This window comes from Zalophus californianus, chromosome 2 (assembly GCF_009762305.2).
Source record: "Zalophus californianus isolate mZalCal1 chromosome 2, mZalCal1.pri.v2, whole genome shotgun sequence".
NCBI lineage: Eukaryota > Metazoa > Chordata > Mammalia > Carnivora > Otariidae > Zalophus > Zalophus californianus.
In genome coordinates this window covers 61158750-61178752 of record NC_045596.1, presented here as the reverse complement: position 1 = coordinate 61178752, position 20003 = coordinate 61158750, and the positions used below count along the sequence as shown (strand labels likewise).

At 41.3% G+C, this 20003-nt stretch overlaps 1 protein-coding gene across 1 annotated transcript in view; it reads right to left on the bottom strand.

Moving 5' to 3' along the window:
• SHROOM3 (shroom family member 3) overlaps positions 1–7592 on the bottom strand; it is a 251686-nt gene extending 244094 nt beyond the window's left edge. The window contains exons 1-2 of the mRNA XM_027598484.2: positions 7554–7592; positions 7437–7521 (exon numbers count right to left, since the gene is read on the bottom strand). Of these exons, the coding sequence (XP_027454285.2) occupies positions 7437–7445 (9 nt within the window). The 5' untranslated portion in view covers positions 7446–7521; positions 7554–7592. The remainder of the gene's footprint in view (positions 1–7436; positions 7522–7553) is intronic.
• Positions 7593–20003: the final 12411 nt, after the last annotated feature.

The following is a 20003-nucleotide window of genomic DNA, read 5'->3' as shown; positions in this document are numbered from 1 at the left end:
AGAGTATTCTTTCTAGGGAGGATGTTTCAAACTTGGGGAAAGGAGGAATATTGTGTGTATGATTTGAAAAAACGTAATCAACATTAAATTTTACATTTGGGAAATTATTTATTGTTTCTACGTTACAAATATTAAACAAAGGTGCAAGGGATTTTTATGTTTATCAAAAAGGCAGGAGTTTTAAAAATTAAGACATTTGGTTCTAGCTGATTTTTTATTTTTTATTTTTTAAAATAAACTCCACACCCAGCGTGGAGCCCAACGCAGGGCCTGAACTCACGACCCTGAGATCAAGACCTGAGTGGAGATCAAGAGTCGGACACTTAACCAACTGAGCCCCCCAGGCACTCCTGGTTCTAGCTCATTTAAACCCATCTGGGGCTGTACAAAACATTTTCTATTACAAAGCATCAAGATCTCTCACATTCAACTCCTCCTCCCGTGGTTAACAGCCACTTCCATGGTTCAAGTCCATATTTATCCACTTTCTATTTCTAGAGTTTTATAAATAGGGGTACAGCCAAATTCAGGGAAAAGGCTGTAGTATCAGGTTCTAGAGCTGAGTCAAAACAGAAGAGGACATCTTGAGAGATGCAGAAAAAGCATTTTATAAAAGTTTGCATCCACTCATGGTTTTAAACAAAATCTTAGGAAATTAGGAATAGAAGGGTGTTTTCTTAAATTAGTAAATTAAAACCACAATGAGATACCATGTTGTACTCACTAGAATGGCTAAAATAAAAAAGACGGAAAATACCATGAGTTGGCAAGGGGGTGAAGCAACTAGAATGCTCATCCACTACCAGTAGGAGTATAAATTGGTATAACCACTTTTCACAAAGATAGGGACGGAGTTAAAACAACAACAACAAGGGATGGTGAAGCACGCTGGGGCCAGTGACAGCTCCCTAGGGACAAGGACAAGGAGAGGGAATGGTTCTGAAACTCGAGACCTGTCACTGTAGGAGATACCAGCCAGCAAGAGCCTCTCTTTTGAGAGAGCAATGCAGCCCCAGTAAACATAAGGCCCACTCTCCAGTCTCCCTTCCATTATTCCACCTAGAAACCAGAGGGCAAGAGATCAGGCTGATAGAGTCCATACAGCCCAGCTCCCTGGGGCCCAGAGCAGGGTGGAGGCAAGAACATGGATCTGGGGGCACAAAAAGAGAAAGTCAAAACTTGTTTTAAAATGACAAAACAGGGGTGCCTGGGTGGCTCAGTTGTTAAGCGTCTGCCTTCGGCTCAGGTCATGATCCCAGGGTCCTGGGATCGAGCCCCGCATCGGGCTCCCTGCTCTGTGGGAAGCCTGCTTCTCCCTCTCCCACTCCCCCTGCTTGTGTTCCCTCTCTCACTGTGTCTCTCTCTGTCAAATAAATAAAATCTTTAAAAAAATAAAAAAATAAAAATAAATAAAATGACAAAACACTTGTCAGAAATGTCAAAACCAGAGCGCGGACTCTGGAGACAGATGACATGGGTCCAAGTGTGGCTCTGTCACAAACCAGCCATGAGGCCTTTAGGCTACACACTGAACCTCTCTATGGCTTAGTTTCTTTGTCTGTAAAAAGGGGGTAATAATAATAATTATCTACCTCACAGAGTTGTATAATAAGCAAAAGAATGAATATAGAAGAATTTAGCACACAACAGGTGTTTCATGAGTGATGGCTACTATTTTTAAATTTAAGCGTTCCCCATTTCATATTCTATTCTCATTTATACAAAGTTTATTAAATCTAAATATGTCCTATATTTTGCCTATGCTTAAGAAGCTCCTTTCAACAGAAATGCTCCCCAGTCTCATCTACAAACCTTCCAAGAAGTCAAATGTGACTTTCTCCATGAAGACTTCCCTGAGTCCCTCTTCCAGAAGAAGCATTTTCCATGCATCTAGAGGCCATGGTCCACTCCTCCCTAATGGCACTTACCACAGTCTTCACTGAAATACAGCCCAGTGTACACACATCTACTCCCATTTCCTTAAAACCAGGGACCATGTCTTGTTCTTATTTATCTTTGAGCTGACTGTAGTGCCTAACACAACACGTGATATACAAATGCTTGTCACCCTGGCTTCAGTTGGAATTTTGGTGTATCGAACATTGCTTGAAGCAAATTTACTACTGGTTGACATTTTTATTTTTATTTATTTTTTTTAAGATTTTATTTATTTTTTCGAGAGAGAGAGAATGAGAGATAGAGAGCACGAGAGGGAAGAGGGTCAGAGGGAGAAGCAGACTCCCCGCCGAGCAGGGAGCCCGATGTGGGACTCAATCCCGGGACTCCAGGATCATGACCTGAGCCAAAGGCAGTCGCTTAACCAACTGAGCCACCCAGGCACCCTGGTTGACATTTTTAAGTCCTCTAGTTCTACTGAGTATTTGTTGAGAGGGTTTCTATTCTGTATCATCGCTGGCGGCAAAAAGGAGCTAATCACTATGCTATTTACTGAGCACCTATTTACCCTGTGCCAGGGTTTTCTTTACGTATTATGCCATATGACTTTCACAACCAGCCCTGAGGTAGGAGCAGACAAGCAAAGTAAGGCTCAAGGAGAGAATATGACCTGCCCAAGACCACAGCAACTAGTAAGTGGTAGAGCTTTGATTCCCACCCAGACCTCCACAAAGCCTATATTAAGCCATGTGGCTTCACACAATTAGTGTAGACTGATGGCAGGTGTAAACAGGCTCTTCTGGGCCTTACTTTCTTCATTTGTACAATGAGGGAGAACCGGATGCTCTCTTAGATTGCTTCCTGTTCTCCATTTTAGAAGCTTTGTGTGTTCATATCATATGCCTGTGTTGATTACTGCTGGGGACATTTCTTCCTTCATCAAGACAGTTAGAAAATACAGGCGTTCTCAGTTTCCATCATAAGTGCAAGAGGCAGGTTTGGTGAAACTGCTTTCTATGGGACTCAAATTTCCCCGTCTTCAGTTTCATGGGTTACGGTGAAGTCAACAAGAGTGTAATTTGTATTTGCATAAAACCAGAACACAAAAGAAAAGATTCAGGCATTACTGAGTAGACCCATACTGAAAGGGCAAAGTTCACTTTTGTTAGCTACTCTCTCTATTCAGCAAATATGCCTCTTATCTGCTGATAATATCCCAAATCTCTCTAGCTTTCTCACTATCTTTGGGAGATAAGCAGAAACCCAGACTATTTTGTTAAACTAAAATATATTTGATGATTAAGAGGGTGGAATCCAGGTAGCATTAAGTAACCATGCAACTTCTGAACTCCATGTTTGTGATTCGTAAGGAAAGAAAAAGTCAACCAGTCCTCCTTTTATACTGCCGAAAAGAGAAAGATCCCTCCTTCATCCTCTCCCTCCCTACAATCTAACCATCCGTCTATCTTCCTTGAGCTGTTATCCCTCTGAGCCCCAGTCCAGCTCAGGGAAGTGAGGCATACAGCATTCACACTGCAAGTAGCACAAAGAGGTTACCCCTCTCTGTATGAACTCTTTGGGAACCAAAAATATAAACTCTCAATCTGTAAACATGAAATAAAAAGCTGCCCAAAGCAGCATCCTATCTCTGATCATATAAAATTAGATTTTTCTATCTCACAACCAGAAAACACAAACCTGCATGACTAGAGTCAAGAGAACAAACAAGCGTTCCCATAAAGGGAAAGGACTGAAGACTTCGAATCACACACTACCTGGCTCTAAACCCTCCCGTGATTCCCCATCACACTCAGGAAAAGCCAAAGTCCTCACACTGGCCCAGAGTCCCAACCTGACCTGGCTGCCCTCGACTGTCCTTGCTCGCTCTGCTCTAGCCCCACAGGGCCTCTTTCCAGATCTTCAGACGTGTTTTGCATGTCTTGCTACAGGACCCTTGGACTAGCAGTACCCTCTGCCTTGGACTGTCTTTCCTCAAACATCCCCCTGGTCCACTGCCTTACCTCCTTCTTATTCTATTTCTATTTCATTGAGTTTTCACTCTATTCTCCATTATTACCTTTCCTACTGACTTTGAGATAGTAAGTTATTGTTTGAGCCACTAAATGTGGGAATTACTTGTTACTTAACAATAGATTACTGAAACACCAAGGAAAATAATTTCTCTACAAGTGAGCTACTTTAAAGACGTTCTGAGAGAACAGTTTTAGGAGGCCCAGACCTACTGTTGAGGTCCAGAATTGTCTTTTTTTTTTTTTTTTTTTAAGGTCTTATTTATTTATTTGACACAGAGAGACAGTGAGAGAGGGAACACAAGCAGGGGAAGAGGGAAAGGGAGAAGCAGGCTTCCCGCTGAGCAGGGAGCCCGATGCGGGGCTCCATCCCAGGACCCTGGGATCATGACCTGAGACGAAAGCAGATGCTTAATGACTGAGCCACCCAGGCGCCCTGAGGTTCAGAATTGTTAAGGTGTTTGGCTGATATGCTGTGAGATCAGAACTCATACAATGTAAAATGAGTAAAAACATATTTTGGCTCAGAGAGCTGAAATGACTTGTTCAAGATCACACAGCCACGTAGGAACAGATCTAGGAGTAGAACAGGGTTCTCCTAACTCTGTTCACTAGACATTCATTTATTTGTTCTACAAATATTTACTGAGCACATTCTTTACATAAGACACTATGCCAGGAGCCAGGGATATTGAGATGGTCCTTGTCCTTGGAGAGATTACATTTCATCAGATGAGATAGACCTTAAGCAATGAATTACTTAATTCTTTGTTTAATTACAACTGTGATAAGAATCACAAGGGGGAATAGGGTGCTTTGAGAGTATATGATGGGGGAGGGGATCCTGAAATAACTTGGGGGAAACAGAAAGAGACAGTTAAGCTAAATCCAAAGGATGAATCAGAATCAGCTGAATGAATAAGGGAGTGGGGAACATTCCAGGCAGAAATAAAACCATGTATCTTTTCCACAACAGCAACTACTTCTCATATAATATGGTGTTCTTTATTCTTCAATGCCAGGGTCAGCAGGATAATTAGGAGATAATAGCAAGTGGAAATATACAAAATTAAGAGAGAGAGAGATCAAATAAGAGTGAAGCTCTCTTGACTGAGAGACCTAACAAGGAAGTCACTAGTCCAGGAGAACGTGTAACATCATGAAAACCAAACAATGGGAATGTTTAAGCTGTTTGGTTTATATACCACCAAGAAAAAGGATCTCACTAGAAAATCCTGTACCTCAATAATTTGTCTTTGCCCAATGCTTTCATTAGGGACACCTACCGCACAAAGGCTCAGATACACAAACTGAGGGCGTCTCTGTGGCCGGGAACAGGTTAGAGCTACATGTTCTGTGTGAATTTCTCAGGTCACAACCACCTTGCAGTGCTGACAGTGTCTGTGAAAATGGCCCACCCAACTCCCTAAAACCGTAGTGCTCTGACCTCCTCACCCCAGAAACTTCCCCTCCACTTGATTCACACACCTGTGCCCATGACATATCCTAGACCTAGCATTAGGCAGAAATGCTCTAACCCTCAAATCTGAAATTCCTTATACTCCAAACTCTGAAAAAAATCTTCCCAGCCTCCTCATCTTGCCACATGTTCTCTGTGTCGTGCTCACCCCACATATTCTTCCATCTTGACAAAATATGTGGTCCATTGGCACCTCCATTTCCTCCCAAACTGTATGTTCCTTCCTACCCCGAAGTCCTTTCTCATCATGGCTGGGGCTTTGTCTTCCTATAGCATTCATCTGTCAGGACTACAACCGTGCACCATCTCCTTCTGTTTTTTACATCCAGGTTGCTGAGAGCTGAAGGAAATTATACCAGTACAGATTGCTGCCACATGAGAGATCATGTCAGGATCTCTCACCTAAACTGACCACCAACACCGCTCCTATTCCCATCATCCACACCCCCCCCACACCAGATGTTCACCAATCTTCTCAACTACTTATCTATTCTCTTTCCCACCTCAGGAAAAATGAAAGCCCACAACACCACAAGTACATCAACTTCCTGCTCCTCTACTATCAGATGGGATTGCCCAGAAGTAGAGCCCACAACAGGGATTCACATGTGAGTGATTGATTGAAAGACGTACTTAGGAGATGGGGCGCCTGGGTGGCTCAGTAGGTTAAGTGTCTGCCTTCAGCTCAGGTCATGATCCCAGGGTCCTGGGATCAAGCCCCATGTCGGGCTCCCTGCTCAGCAGGGAGTCTGCTTCTCCCTCTCCCTCGGCCTCTCCCCTCCACTTGTGCTCTGTCTCTCTCAAATAAGTAAAAAAATCTTCCAAAAAAATTATTTAAAAAAAATGAAAGACGTTCTTGGGAGAAACCGATATATAGAAGTGAGGGAGGCAGCATGGCGCCGAAGTTAAGATATGGTTCCAGCTGAAGTCTACCCTCAGCCTGATCCCACAGGATCCCTAAAGCATGAAAAGCAGCACAGAGTTATCCACTTTGAGGCAAAAGGACAGATTTTCGTACAGTCTTATCAGTCATTGGCTATAGGCCACCTCCAGGGGATGGTATGTAACCATTTTCTTCTCCTTTCTGAAGAGGGCAATTTTCATGAAAGAGTGCAGCTGGGAGCCTTAGCAGCCAATACAACAGCTCAGGGGTGGGGACACCAGTCAACCAAGGGGACATGGGAACGGCACCAACAGCAGTTCTTACAACATCCAAGCCCACAACCCTACTCACATTAATTGTCTTCCTCTCATTGCTGAATTCCTCAGTATCTCCCACCCTGCAACAAGCTCCTACCCCGACGGGAATGATCACTGCAACCTCGTTATGCTGTACTTTGGCCATCAGCTCACTTTTTCTCTAAGATCCAACACAGTGGGGGCCCTTCATTCTTCTCAGGATCCCTGGTGCCTAGCACACAGAAGAAAGTTGATCCAAATAAATATTTTGGACTCAGAATGGTTCTAGAAGCAGGAATTTCAAGTCAGTTAGGTAAGAGTTTCTCTCTCTCGTTCTCTTTTTTAAGATTTTATTTATCTGAGAGAGAGAGAGTGAGTGAGAGAGAGAGAGAGCAAGCAAAAGTGGGGAGGAGTAGAGGGAAAGGGAGAAGCAGACTTCCCGCTTAGCAGGGAGCCTGATGCAGGGCTGGATCCCAGGACCCTGGGATCATGACCTGAGCGGAAGGCAGACACTTAACTGACTGAGCCACCCAGGCATGCTAGGTAAGAGTTTCTCAAAAAGAGAAGAGCCTTTCACCCTTTGAATCAGATTGCAGAGGTGACAAGCTTAAGCAGCCCCTTTGGAACTGGCTTTGACCAATGACCTCCATTTGCTAAATTCTACATATGGCCTGTTTGATTATCAAAGGCAACGCAAGAACCATGGAGAGCACCACACAGAGAGCACCACACAGAGGGCACCACAGAGCCCTCCTGCTACTCATCTCAGGATAAACAACCAAAAAGCCAGGGTCTGTGGGTGCTCTCAAGTTGCCAGTGTTGGGGAGCATCCCTTATCATTAGGCACCTACCTTAGCCATTCCTCATGCCATGCGTGCGTCACCATCAGCACGTTCTTTCCCCCGTTCATCCTCTCACTGCTTTCAGCAGAAGGGCCTTATGCCCTGAAATGCTTTCAGCAGAAGGGCCTTATGCCCTGAAATGTTCACCATCTGAGAGACTTCTCCCCCATTTCTCCAGCTCCACAGTCCTCTCCCTTTGTGGGAAAGTACAGTTGCCCAATCCAAAGATGTTAGGTGATCCTATTTGACAAACAGGAACAAACCAGCAGCGCACAGTGTTGATTCGGCCTGGGAAGGGCCACAGGCAGCTAGCTACATATCAGGGTGAAAACCCAAGTACCATGTTGTCCCTTCATTTCTTGTAAAGACTCACGCTTCTTACTTCCTTAAAGACATGCCATGTGGGTAAAGAGTGTACAACTGAACATGACAACGGAATGATAGGAATAAATAAAATCTGGAAAGGCCTGGAAATTTAGGAAAGAGTTTGAGAAATTTGGCAATCATGTTTCTGTTGAGAAATAGCTGGTCCAAGGGGAGGAGGTGAATCAATCTGGGGCACACACCAGGAGAAATCAATTTAATTAGGGAGGGGGCAGTGAGCATGGAGAATGAGAAAAATAAACAAGGGCCAACCCACTCATTTGAAAATTCAGAACAAAGACCATAAAATGGATATCATAACTATAGCCTATAATAAAAAGTTAACATTTTTATTTTTGTTAACACCAGTTAAAGGTAAAAGAGGGAAAGGGGCAGAAGAGAAGTTCAAGGGTGAGTAGAGACTAAGAAAGAGGGGGGGGGCTCTCTTCTTCTCCAGTTTTGGACTTGCACCTCAATCTTCACTCCGCTCACCTCCGACTGAATCCACTCAGCCCCCTGATGGGACATGAGATCTATCAAACCTACAGAATCCTCCAGTAGCTTTTCCTTTACCCTTTCTTGAGCAACTGAGGCAAATACCATTACCAGCAATTATTCCCCCCAGAATTAGGGTTGCTTGATTTAGCAAATACAAATATAGAACTCCCAGTTAAATTCAAATTTCAAATAGATAATGAATAATTTTTTAGTATACGTATGGCCCATGCAGTATTTGGGACATATTTATACTAAAAATAAATAAATAAATAATAAATAAATAAATAAATAAATAAATAAATAAATAATAAATAAATAAATATACTTGTTTACCTGAAATGTGAACTTAATTAGGTGTCCTGGATTGTATCCAGCATCTCCACCCAGAATCCCACCATCAGAACCAAATTGTGTTGAAATTATACCTCTAGCAAGATTTGTATTTGTTTCTGGCATGTTCTCTGACAGGAGTGTAGGGACAGCCCACACCCCGCAGCAGCCACCCCAGAAAACATGGGAATCTGTGCCTAAACTCTAAGGTCATGTGGACAGGACTGTACACATGGTTTGGTCAAATATGGAAAGTTGAAAAAAAGGAAACAATTTTCCCTGGGCGGCAGTTATTAATGCAGAGTTAGGACGAGACTCGATGTAGCATGTTTCTTTTTTTCTTTCCCTCTTACCAGAATTTTCTTATCAAAAACTTCATATGCAACACACAAACCTTCAGGAACCACACTGAATTCTAAAATAATTTTGGAAACTTAAAAAGTATAAATTGAGTAAAGAGTATAATAAAGTAAGTGTTGACTTTTGTAAAATCAAACTTTGTAATGCACCTTTGGAATCTCAGTTTTAAATTCCACAATCAATTACTTTTCAACCAATCAGTCATTCAGACCTTCAGAATGCATGCTTGCTCCAACGGAAAAGCTCTGCAGAGCAGGCTAATTCTCATTAGCACATCCATCACTGGGCTAAAACGTGCTTCCTGCCAACAGACACCGGCAAAGGCAAGGAAGGTGGGAGGAAGCAAATGAAAAGGGCAGCAAAGCAGAAAATGCTTCCTTCTGCCTAGTGTGTATCTAAGGACTATGGAAATGCTTCAGATTTACTAAGGAGCCCTGTTGCCATTTGAGAAGCACATTGCAACCCTAGAGCCTAACAGAGACTCTCAACCTAGCAGCAGACTGGGTCTAAGATCTGGGCCAGGATATTTGGCCCTTAGAGACTTTTGTTAAAAAGCCTGCATTTTCTAGAAATGGTATCCAAAGAGGATTTTCCTTTTTAGGAACTCCTATTCTTTTGCGAGCTTTGGTGAACAATTCTGATGATCACTGTCCATAGGAAGTTTTTCCAAATTTAATGTCTATATCAGTTTGGATGTTCTGGCTACAAATAACAGAATACCCATGGAAAAATGGCTTGGACAATGGGGGGGTGTTTTTTCACATGACAAGTCAAGAGGTGGATGGTCCCGGTGTTGCTCAGGAGCTCCCCGATGTCAGGGATCTGAGTCAACTTCCCACCTGTTTTCTTGGCCTATGCCTCAAGACCACAAGATAGCTGCAGCAGCTCCCTGGGTGATACACTTGCATTTGAAACCCAAAGCAGAAAGAGATTTTACTTACTAGACCTTTTAGCATCAGAGAATAATTTCTTCCTAGAAACCCCAGCAGGTATCCACTTGTGTCTCATGACCTGAGCTGTATGCAAGGGAATCTAGGAAAGCAAGAATCCAGAATTTCTATCTTCTCTGTTAGTAAAATGAAGGCTCTGATAGCAAGGAGAGAACTGCCAGGCTCCTCACTAACTGGTACACATTGCACGATAGTGCCCTGCCATCACCACATGCCCAAACCCTCACCATAGGCCTAAAAGCCTTTCCAACTGGCTTTATCTCTTGATTTCCCTATTTCTATTCATGATGCCAGCAATCTTTCTTGTCGCTACTCTGGAGACCTCAGATTACTCTTAGACTTCTTCCCTTCCCTAATTCCCATAACCAACCAGTCTCCATGTCTCAGGATCATCCATCCCTTCTCAAAGGACCTTCTCTCTCTCCTCTCCTTTTGGTTCTAATCTAGCATATTAATTTGGACCCTTATCACTTCAAAGCCAGACTAAAGTGCAAAAGCCACCAAACCATCCTGCCTCATCCCAGATATCCCAGGGTCCTGGGATCGAGTCCCATGTCGTGTCGGGCTCCCTGCTCAGCGGGGAGCCTGCTTCTCCCTCTCCCTCTGTCTCTTCCCTCTGCTCACACTCTTTCTCTCTCTCTCAAATAAATAAATAGAATCTTGTAAAAAATAAAAAAATAAAACCCATAAGCCTGATCCTGAAGATCAGCCACCGTGGGCTGCCGTGGCTGAGAAAGCAGACTTTGTGGTTAGATGACTTGTATGATATTTGGCAACTAACTTAACTCTCCAAGACTCAGTTCATTCATTCATAAAATGAAGGTGATAATAAACCAGAGCACACATGGAAAGTGTCAGTAAAGGTATTTGTTATTTCTGCTGCCATTCCCGTTATCAGGTCGCAGGCACCCTACTATAAATTTGGGGGTGTAGGTGGCTAATGTACACATGGTGCCTGCCCTGGGTGAGCTGATTGCAACTGCTGAAGTGAAGTCTAGCTATTCCATTGGCTGAATGCACCTCTAATCTACCACTGAGTACCCATTTTATAAACTGATTCTTTGTCTTTCTCTCCTTGATTAAGGTGAGTCCCAAGGGCAGTACCATTTTGGGCTATGCTTACTCTTCAAGAAAGCTTCCTTCAAAATCCTAAAACCTCATTTTGCCTTCAAGAAGACCTTCATTCCCTCTGAGGTCCTAAACCCTGGCTCATGTCTTGACTCACTCTTTCAAATAATACTATGCTTCCAGAAGCTGTTAACGGTATTTATTTGTCTTCATTTGACATCCTTGCCACTTCAAAACGCAGAAATGAAGACGTGGTGCTTCTTTGATTCTTGATGCCACGGTTAGACTGTTTCTGTAAATTTTCAGTACTGGCGATTAAAGGCCACACCAGGGATTAAAGAGACGCACAAATTACATTCTTCTCACTTGGCCATGGTCTTGTGATTTTGCTTTTTCATCTTCAAATTTTTACTCCTCTTAATTTGACTCTTTTGCCAGTTTCCACAAGCCAGCCATAATAAAAGAATATTGTACACTAGAGCATCCGTTCTGTTTAAAAAACAATAATAAAAGGTATATCTTAAAGATAAGCCAAATCTGTACCCTGTTAATCCTTTCCAGCCACAGAAGAATTCCATGTAATTAATGCTTCTTTTGCCGTCTGAAATTATCCAAGCAGTGAAAGGCCGGGACAATGCCTCAGTTCCCCAGTTCATTTTGGCAAAGTGCTGGCAGGGGGCTGAGCCCTGCACTCCCTCCTTCTTCCAGAGCTCTGGCCAGAGGCAGACATGAGAGTGTCCCCCATGTTTCCAGTCTGCACAGGAACACTTAGGGGTATTGACTCTGGAAATAGGTTCCAATCATGGCTGTGTGACCGTGAGCAAGATGCTTAACTTATCTATGCCCGAGCTCCCTCATCTAAATTGAAGATACAAATGGACTGGCCTCATTGGATTGCTGTGAGAATCATGTGAGTTAATACATGTAACATGCTTAGGGCACTGCCTGACATATGATTAAGAGCTGTGTAAGTGTGAGCTCTTGTTGTTACTAATACTCTTTCCCTTGGCTTGGCCACCTGTCAACAGTCTTGACGGCTTACTGGAATACTTCCTAAACATTCCTCCAAAGCTCTCTATTCAAAACCTCAGGCCGGCCTATGAATCAACCAATTTCATTCTGTGGAAAAGAGTCCAAGAAGGATAAATGGGGAATGCTGCATATGGTGGAGCTAATGCTTTATCGTCTTCTTAAGAAATCTGGCCAGGCTAGTGCTTTATCAGGTTCTTAAGAAATCTGGACAATAGAAATGCAAACTGCCTTGCTTAAAGGGGAGTCCATATTTTATTCCTCGCCAATGAAACAATGTTCTCCTTAAAAGTCAAACAGCATCCCTCTCACTGCCTACTCTTTATGAGCTCCTTCTCAAATATACATGCCACAAGAAAACTGTTAATGTCTGCACACTTCAAATAGCTTTGGCTCATTAAAAATCAGACTCCTGACAAGTCCATTAATCCTAGGATCTCAACTCTAAGGTCATGTTCACTTTACAAAATCATAACCAGAGCACCTATGTATAAAGTTACTCTTAGATTGTGTCTAAGATTTTAAAAATGTGTCTAAGATTTTAAAAATCTTTCTAGTGGTCCTTCTTCTCACTTAGCAACCTCTTTTTTAAAAAAATAAATGCTATAATTTATACAATTAAATGGTTTGTCTCCCATACTGTGTTTTTTCTTTTTTAACCATTTTCAATAATACCTCTAACTGCACAATACTAGAAACTAAGATAGGTTGAAAGAAGTCGATTGCAACTTCTTCCTAGTTTCAGGATAAACACAATTTACAAGGCACATAAAAACCATGATGACACACATAGTAAAAGGTCTTTTCACCAAAAGACTATATAAATACTTTGACTGAATTATCTGTGCTTCAGGTCTCTTAGCTCTGTAAGTGACACTAATGAAAAGCAAAAAGGCCAAAAGAAAGAAGGATGGCAAAGAACTAAGAAAGCGAAGTCCCTAGAATAATCTGAAATTGGCTCCATCCATCCTGTGAGAGTTGACTAATGGAAACAGGGAACCTCTGTTTCCACTCTATAGTTCCAATTCTTAGTGAATGCTGTCTGTGTTCCAAGTGCAGTAGCAAAATAATAAATCAGAGTGAATTCAATGTTAGTATGACCCTGTTCGAAGAGACTAAACATTTAGTACAATTCGATTTTCTGTGGTTCACCTACTAGTTCCCAGCATGGGTTGGAGTAGAAGGGTGGTACACGACCAAGAAGTAACAGCCAAGCCAGATATACACGATTAATAAGATAACTTTTAACATGATAGTTAGTAAGAGAGATATTTCTAAATTTAAAATTACCTTTCTTGGGGGAGGGTGGGGGATTGGTAAATAGGTGACGGGGATTAAGGAATGCACTTGTTTTTTTTTCCTTTTTTTAAAAATAAATATTTTATTTACTTATTTATTTGTCAGAGAGAGAGAGAGAGCACGCACAAGCAGGGGGAGTGGCAGAGGGAGACGCAGGCTCCCCACTGAGCAAGGAAGCCGGATGCAGGGCTCGATCCCAGGACCCTGGGATTGTTACAGGATTTTTTTCTCCGTGGGTGCCCTCGGTTCTTGGTCACGCCAATTCGAAGAATGAAGAGGTAGACCGTACAGAGTGGTGGGCAGCAAAGAAAAGTTTATTGAGCGATAGCAAAGTGATAGTACAAAGCTCCCGAGGAAGGAGGGAACCCGAGAGGGTTGTCCAAGAAGTGCACTTGTGATGAGCACTGAGTGATGAACAGAATTGTTGAATCACTATATTATACACCTGAAACTAATGTAACACTGCATGTTAACTAACTGGAATTAAAATAAAAACTTTAAAAAAAAAATTACTTTCTCTCCAGCAATCCTACTCCTGGGTACATATCAAAGGGAACTGAAAATACATGTCCACACAAACACTCTGTACATGAATGTTCATAACAGCATTATTCATAATAGTCAAAGGTGGAAATAACTCAGATATCCATTAACTGATGAACAGATAACTAAAATGTGGTATATCCACATAATGGAATATAATTTGGCAACAAAAAGAAATGAACTACTGATTCATGCTAAAATATGGATAAATCGGGCACCTGGGTGGCTCAGTCGGCTAAGTGTCTGCCTTTGGCTCAGGTCGTGATCCCAACTTCCTGGGATTGAGCCCCACATCAGGTTCCCTGCTCAGTGGGGAGTCTGCTTCTCCCTCTGCCCCTCCTCCCTGATTATACTCTCTCTCTCCTTCTCTCTCTCTCTCTCTTGCACGCACGTGCAAAAATAAAATCTTAAAAAAAATAAAAAATAAATAAAATATAGATAAACCTTGAAAATATTATGTTAAGAGGCCAATCACAAAAGGCCACACAGTGTATGATTCCATTTACATGAACTGTCCAGAGTAGGCAAATCAACAGGGACAGAAAGCAGATTGGTGCCTGCCAGCAGCTGGGGAAGGAGAGAACAGGGAATGACTGTTAATGGGTATGGGGTTTTGGTGGGAGAGTGATAAAATGTTTTAAAATTGATTGTGGTGATAGTTGCACTATTCCATAAATATACTAAAAATCATTGTACAGTTTAAATGGGTGAGTTTTATGATATGTGAATTATATTTCAATAAAGCTTTTTTTAAACCTTCTTTTCTCTCATTCTTCACCAAATAAATATTTATTAAGTAGTTGCTCAGTACAAGTTACAGGGTTAATAGTGAAGTATTTAAGACACACAGTAGACCTTTGTCTTTCACAAAGGATACTTCTGGAAACATTTCCAAATTGTCAAATAAATGATTACCACTAGGGCTGAGACATTGCACAACTATAGGGGGTGTCATTCATTTGGGGATCTATGTGAATGATGTCCCTAGGAGCTGCACAGAGCAAAATCTCATGGCCATACGGGGTGGTCCTGGCTACCGATAAGAGCCTAGCTTGCAGCTTTCTTTCCTGGAACTCCCCCTCCCCATCACCACCAAAGAACCAGTTCTTTCTCTTTTTCCTTTTTTTTGAACTTTACAAGAATTGAATATGTGTCAGTGGATTGGGATATGGATGGTTGCTCAGCCAAGCGATATGGTTTATTGCCAGCACTCAGTGCGGATCTACAAGGAAAAGTTCCATGCTCATCTTATTTACAGCCAAATAATCTTTTGCTGCATATTTGAAATGTCCTTTTCAAAATATACTAATTGCCATCCTCTGTCTTCTCTGAGCTTTTTGAACTGCTAGTTAAATACACAACTTTCTGAGCTTTTGAAATAAATATAGTCCGCAATGCAAATACTTATGCTTTCTTGATCAAACTCATTTGTGTTCACTTGTATCCCAACCAGGAGAGATGGAAGCTGCTGATCTTTAAGCAAATGGCAATGCACACATATTCTCTTCTATATATCAGAGAGGGTGGAAAACAACTAGTCACATCCATAAAATTCCTCTTGTCTTTGCTTAAGGGATAGGAAAGCAGAAAAAATTGAAATGACCAAACTGAGACCATATTAGTATCTATGTAAATGAGTCATATGACCATGTAGGACTGATTTCCCAAAGCCATACATTTATTTGGTTTTTGGTTTTGGTTTTTTTTAAACATTTAACTGGGAGTGCCTGGGTGACTCAGCCGCTTGAACGTCTGCCTTCGGCTCAGGTCATGATCCCGGGGTCCTGGGATTGAGCCCCACATCGGGCTCCCTGCTCAGCGGGGAGCCTGCTTCTCCCTCTCCCTCTGCCTGCCACTCCCCCTGCTTGTGCTCTCTCTCTCTGCCCAATAAATAAAGTCTTAAAAAATAAAAATAAAAAACAGTTAATTATTTTGATATATTTCAGATATATAAGATATAAAAAATAGTAAACATCCCTATGTCCACTACCACCATACATAAGCAATAAATATAATTGGAGCCCTGATCATATTATTCTCTTTTCTATTTATTTTCAAATGACTTGGGAAGGGACGAAAAAGTGATACACAAAGCCTTTTCAGGAACTGCAGAACAAAACATGGGTCATAGCCAAGCCAACATTCTATAAAGATGCTGCCCTGTATAGTCCAATGTAAAGGGATTACCTGACCAAATCTAACTCCACTCCCGCAGCCCCATTCTGCCACGATTTCTCCAATACTCATTACTAAAGCATTAAGGCTCCTCTACAGAGGTGAACAAACATAATTGATCCATTTATAGTGGGCAGGTGGGTCCATGAAAATACCATAAATGGCTGCATCTTTAAATATTTATTTCTGGAACAAAATCTCCCAAGCAAGTAAACATATAACTCTTCTCTCATAAATGTTCTATCAGTTTTTCTATTTGTATAGGGAAAGAAAAAATACTCAGTTAGGAGTTTATCTGCTTTCCAATCTTTCTTACCAACTCTAGCCAGGGAAATTTAAATCCTCCTTTTCACCTGGAAATTAAAAAAAGAAAAAAGCCCAGAGCCCGGGCTATTTGCAGGCAGCTGGTGCCAGGAAGAGGCAGGAAGGTGGGGGACATAGGCAGGGGGACTAAGAGACGGTTGACTCCCAATGTGACATCTCAACTCCTGAATCCAGAGAACACAGGGCATTGAAACCATATGGAAAGATGACTAGAATGGGTTTCCTATGCGATGAGAGAAGGGAATGAGTTCTTCGGTTATCTAATATTTACTGTTGATGTGTTTACTGCATTGGATTCCACCCTCTAACAGAGACCCGAGGGAACAGACACAGGTAGGTTATCTTCTGGCTGGTAGAGCAGAGAGAGGTCGGGGGCTTCATGTGCTCTCCTTTCGACAAGCCTGGCTGGGCAGCGTGAGGACTTGGGTCTGAGAGAGGGCAGTGGGGGAGGAGGGGAGGGAGACAAAGGGCGGCTGGCCCTGGCCATTTTCTCAGATGGCAGGCCCACCGCCCAGGCTCTGAAACTTAGATTGTAATCACAGCCCTCCTACCTTCTGCTAACAGATGTTGAGTCTCTGAGTCACTACATCTCAACCGCATTTTTGCAATCTGAGTAAAATCCCCAGTATTAGAAAGGAAAATTGAAAGACTATTCCTGCTGACCCATAGTCAACCCTCTCAAGACCTATTTTTTAATTTGCTTTTTGTTTTGTGTGCTCTTTTTTTTTTTTTAAAGATTTTATTTATTTATTTGAGAGAGACTGAGAGATAGAGAGCATGAGAGGGAAGAGGGTCAGAGGGAGAAGCAGACTCCCTGCTGAGCAGGGAGCCCGATGTGGGACTCGATCCCGGGACTCCAGGATCATGACCTGAGCTGAAGGCAGTCGCTTAACCAACTGAGCCACCCAGGCGCCCATTGTGTGCTCTTTCTATATTCCCTGTTCATAATGAGCTTCAGTCCTCCCTTGATATAAAAGAAAATGTTAACTAAAAATTATGGATGGAAAAAGAACCATCCTGAACACCTCATGCGCTCTTTATCAAGTATTTACATCTCACTTTTTTTTTTTAAAGATTTTATTTATTTATTTGAGAGAGAGAGAATGAGAGACAGCATGAGGGGGAGGAGAGTCAGAGGGAGAAGCAGACTCCCTGCCGAGCAGGGAGCCCGATGTGGGACTCGATCCCGGGACTCCAGGATCATGACCTGAGCCGAAGGCAGTCGCTTAACGAACTGAGCCACCCAGGCGCCCCTACATCTCACTTTTTCCTAAAAACAATCACAGATGACTTTATGGGAGAAATTGTGTATATATATATGTATATGTACACACTCACATATATCAGTCATACAAGCTATATATACACATACATGATAAAGTAGGAAGAAAAAATCAGGACAATGATTTAAAAATTTAAAAATTAATCCAATCACTGTAACTGAGGATTAAGAATGGTTTTGAGCCTCCAGACAATTCAGGCAAAAACAGAAAAAGGACATATTAAGCGTAGTCTTGCTGCAAGGGGCAATTGTCTGAGATTCCCTAAGGATGTGGGGCTGTCCTTCTCTCTTTCTACACATCAAGTTAAATCAAATATTATTTTGTTTAAGAAATGTTGCTCCCAGTCTCTCCGACTTTTTTCGGTCATATGAATTAGATACATTTCATGAACATTCTCTGATATTTTTAAACCTTACTTATTTTTCCAAATTCATAGGAACTCCAAACTCACAGAAATTGGAGCCGAACCTATCCTAGCCCACCAGACTCACACACGTTGCAGGAAACCATAGCACATTCCCAGAAGCACTATCTTAATGCAGTAGGTTATATGTGGGAGATTAAGAGTTAAAAGGAGAGGCTACATCTCCTAATTCTTAATCTTTTGCTATTTCTGCTTAAGAGAAAGAAATACATTTCAGCATGCCAGAGGAAAATAAATTTCCACACGGCAAATATCCCAGACGGTGACAAAAGGTTATATGGTCAGATCTTTTGAAAGTGAGAAAAGTTGATAACCAAATAGTCCCATGGACTTACTTGCAGCTCTTCTTTAACCAAGAAACAGAAAAATGGAAGGACTCAGCTAAAAAATCCAACGTCTGGAGATGAATTGTATTTTGTTGCCACTAAGCTGGTTTACAAGAAATGCAGTAATCTGACACTCGAAGGCCAAGTCTCTTTAATAATGGACGGATCAGCATTTAGAAAACTATAGAAAACAGATCCTTCAGTGTTTAGTGGAGGTCATCTAATTGAAGCAAATGGCTTTGGGAGTCTAGGAAGAGTAGAGAGATCATCTCTCCTTATGTATGAAACACACATGCCTCTCTAACCTGATTAGGTAACTGATTCTTTCAAAACAAAGAGTTTTCAAATTACTCTAAAAAACGGCTGCCTCCAGATTCAGATCCCAGAGTCCCCACTGAAGTCTCATTTCCCCCATATGCCAGTCCTCAGCATACTGCCTGATTTCTAGAAATATTCTGCAGGCATATTGCTGCTCTAAGATTGTTTGTATGCTCATGCAGTTCATTAGCTTTAAATAAAATAAAATATATGGTGATATAGGCAAGATTGTTTCATGTGATTTCTCTAATGTGGAGATTTTTTTTTTTTTAAACAGTATGGCTTTGTGCTGATTAAATCATATGGAACAGGGGGATATTGTAGAAAATACTAGAATTCACTACTGAATGTTTTTTCATTCCCTGTAATTTTTTCCCCACCTGGGAATATTGTATTAAAGAAGGCTGGTGTGAAGAATGAATTTGCATTTAACACATTTTGGTCTATCTCTCCTTCTGAAGAACTGCATTAAGAAAGTTAAATGCTATATACAGGGGCACCTAGCTGGCCCAGTCAGAAGAGCATGTGACTCTTTATCTCAGGGTCATGAGTTCAAGCCCCACACTGGGTGTAGAGATTACTTAAATCAAACTTAAAAAAAAAAAGTTAAATGTTGTGTGTAAATTCAAGTGCTTTTCTTTGGATTCTTTAAAACTCTATTTTAGCTTATAGTTTTTAACCCAAAAAGCTAACATTGCTTTATAAGCCTTTAAAATGTCCAGTCAGCATATACTCAAAAAGCAATGTGGGATACAGATTTTATACTTCTTCTGCAAGCAATATTTTATTTTACACTACATTTATTAGAGCTTAAGAATGAAAGCTTTAAGCTTTCAAATGCTAATTTGAAATCTCTAAAAATTCTGTAAATAGTTAACTCTTCCAGTAAGGTAGAAATTGACTATGTAAAATGCAGACTATAAAAGTCCTTTGTCTCTGACCCATGAAATTTGCGTCTTCTATGAGTAACTATGAAACTGTAGCAGGCTATTTTTGTTAGCTCTCATTCCCTTCACAGTTTTTGACAATTTTCATTGAATTATTGTAATAGAAGTGTCCTGGACTGATACACTCATGTTTTCCCTTTCCTATTTTCAAAATCAGGGATGTGCATTAGTGAACATGACAAAAATCTCACCCTCATCTTCTCTCACTTCTTTCCTATGAAAAGAAGTCATGCCTATATATATCGATAATGCTTTACATTTTTATGTAATTTTTATATAATTATATAATATTATATACATAATTATATATAAAAATATATAATTTTTTAAATTATATAT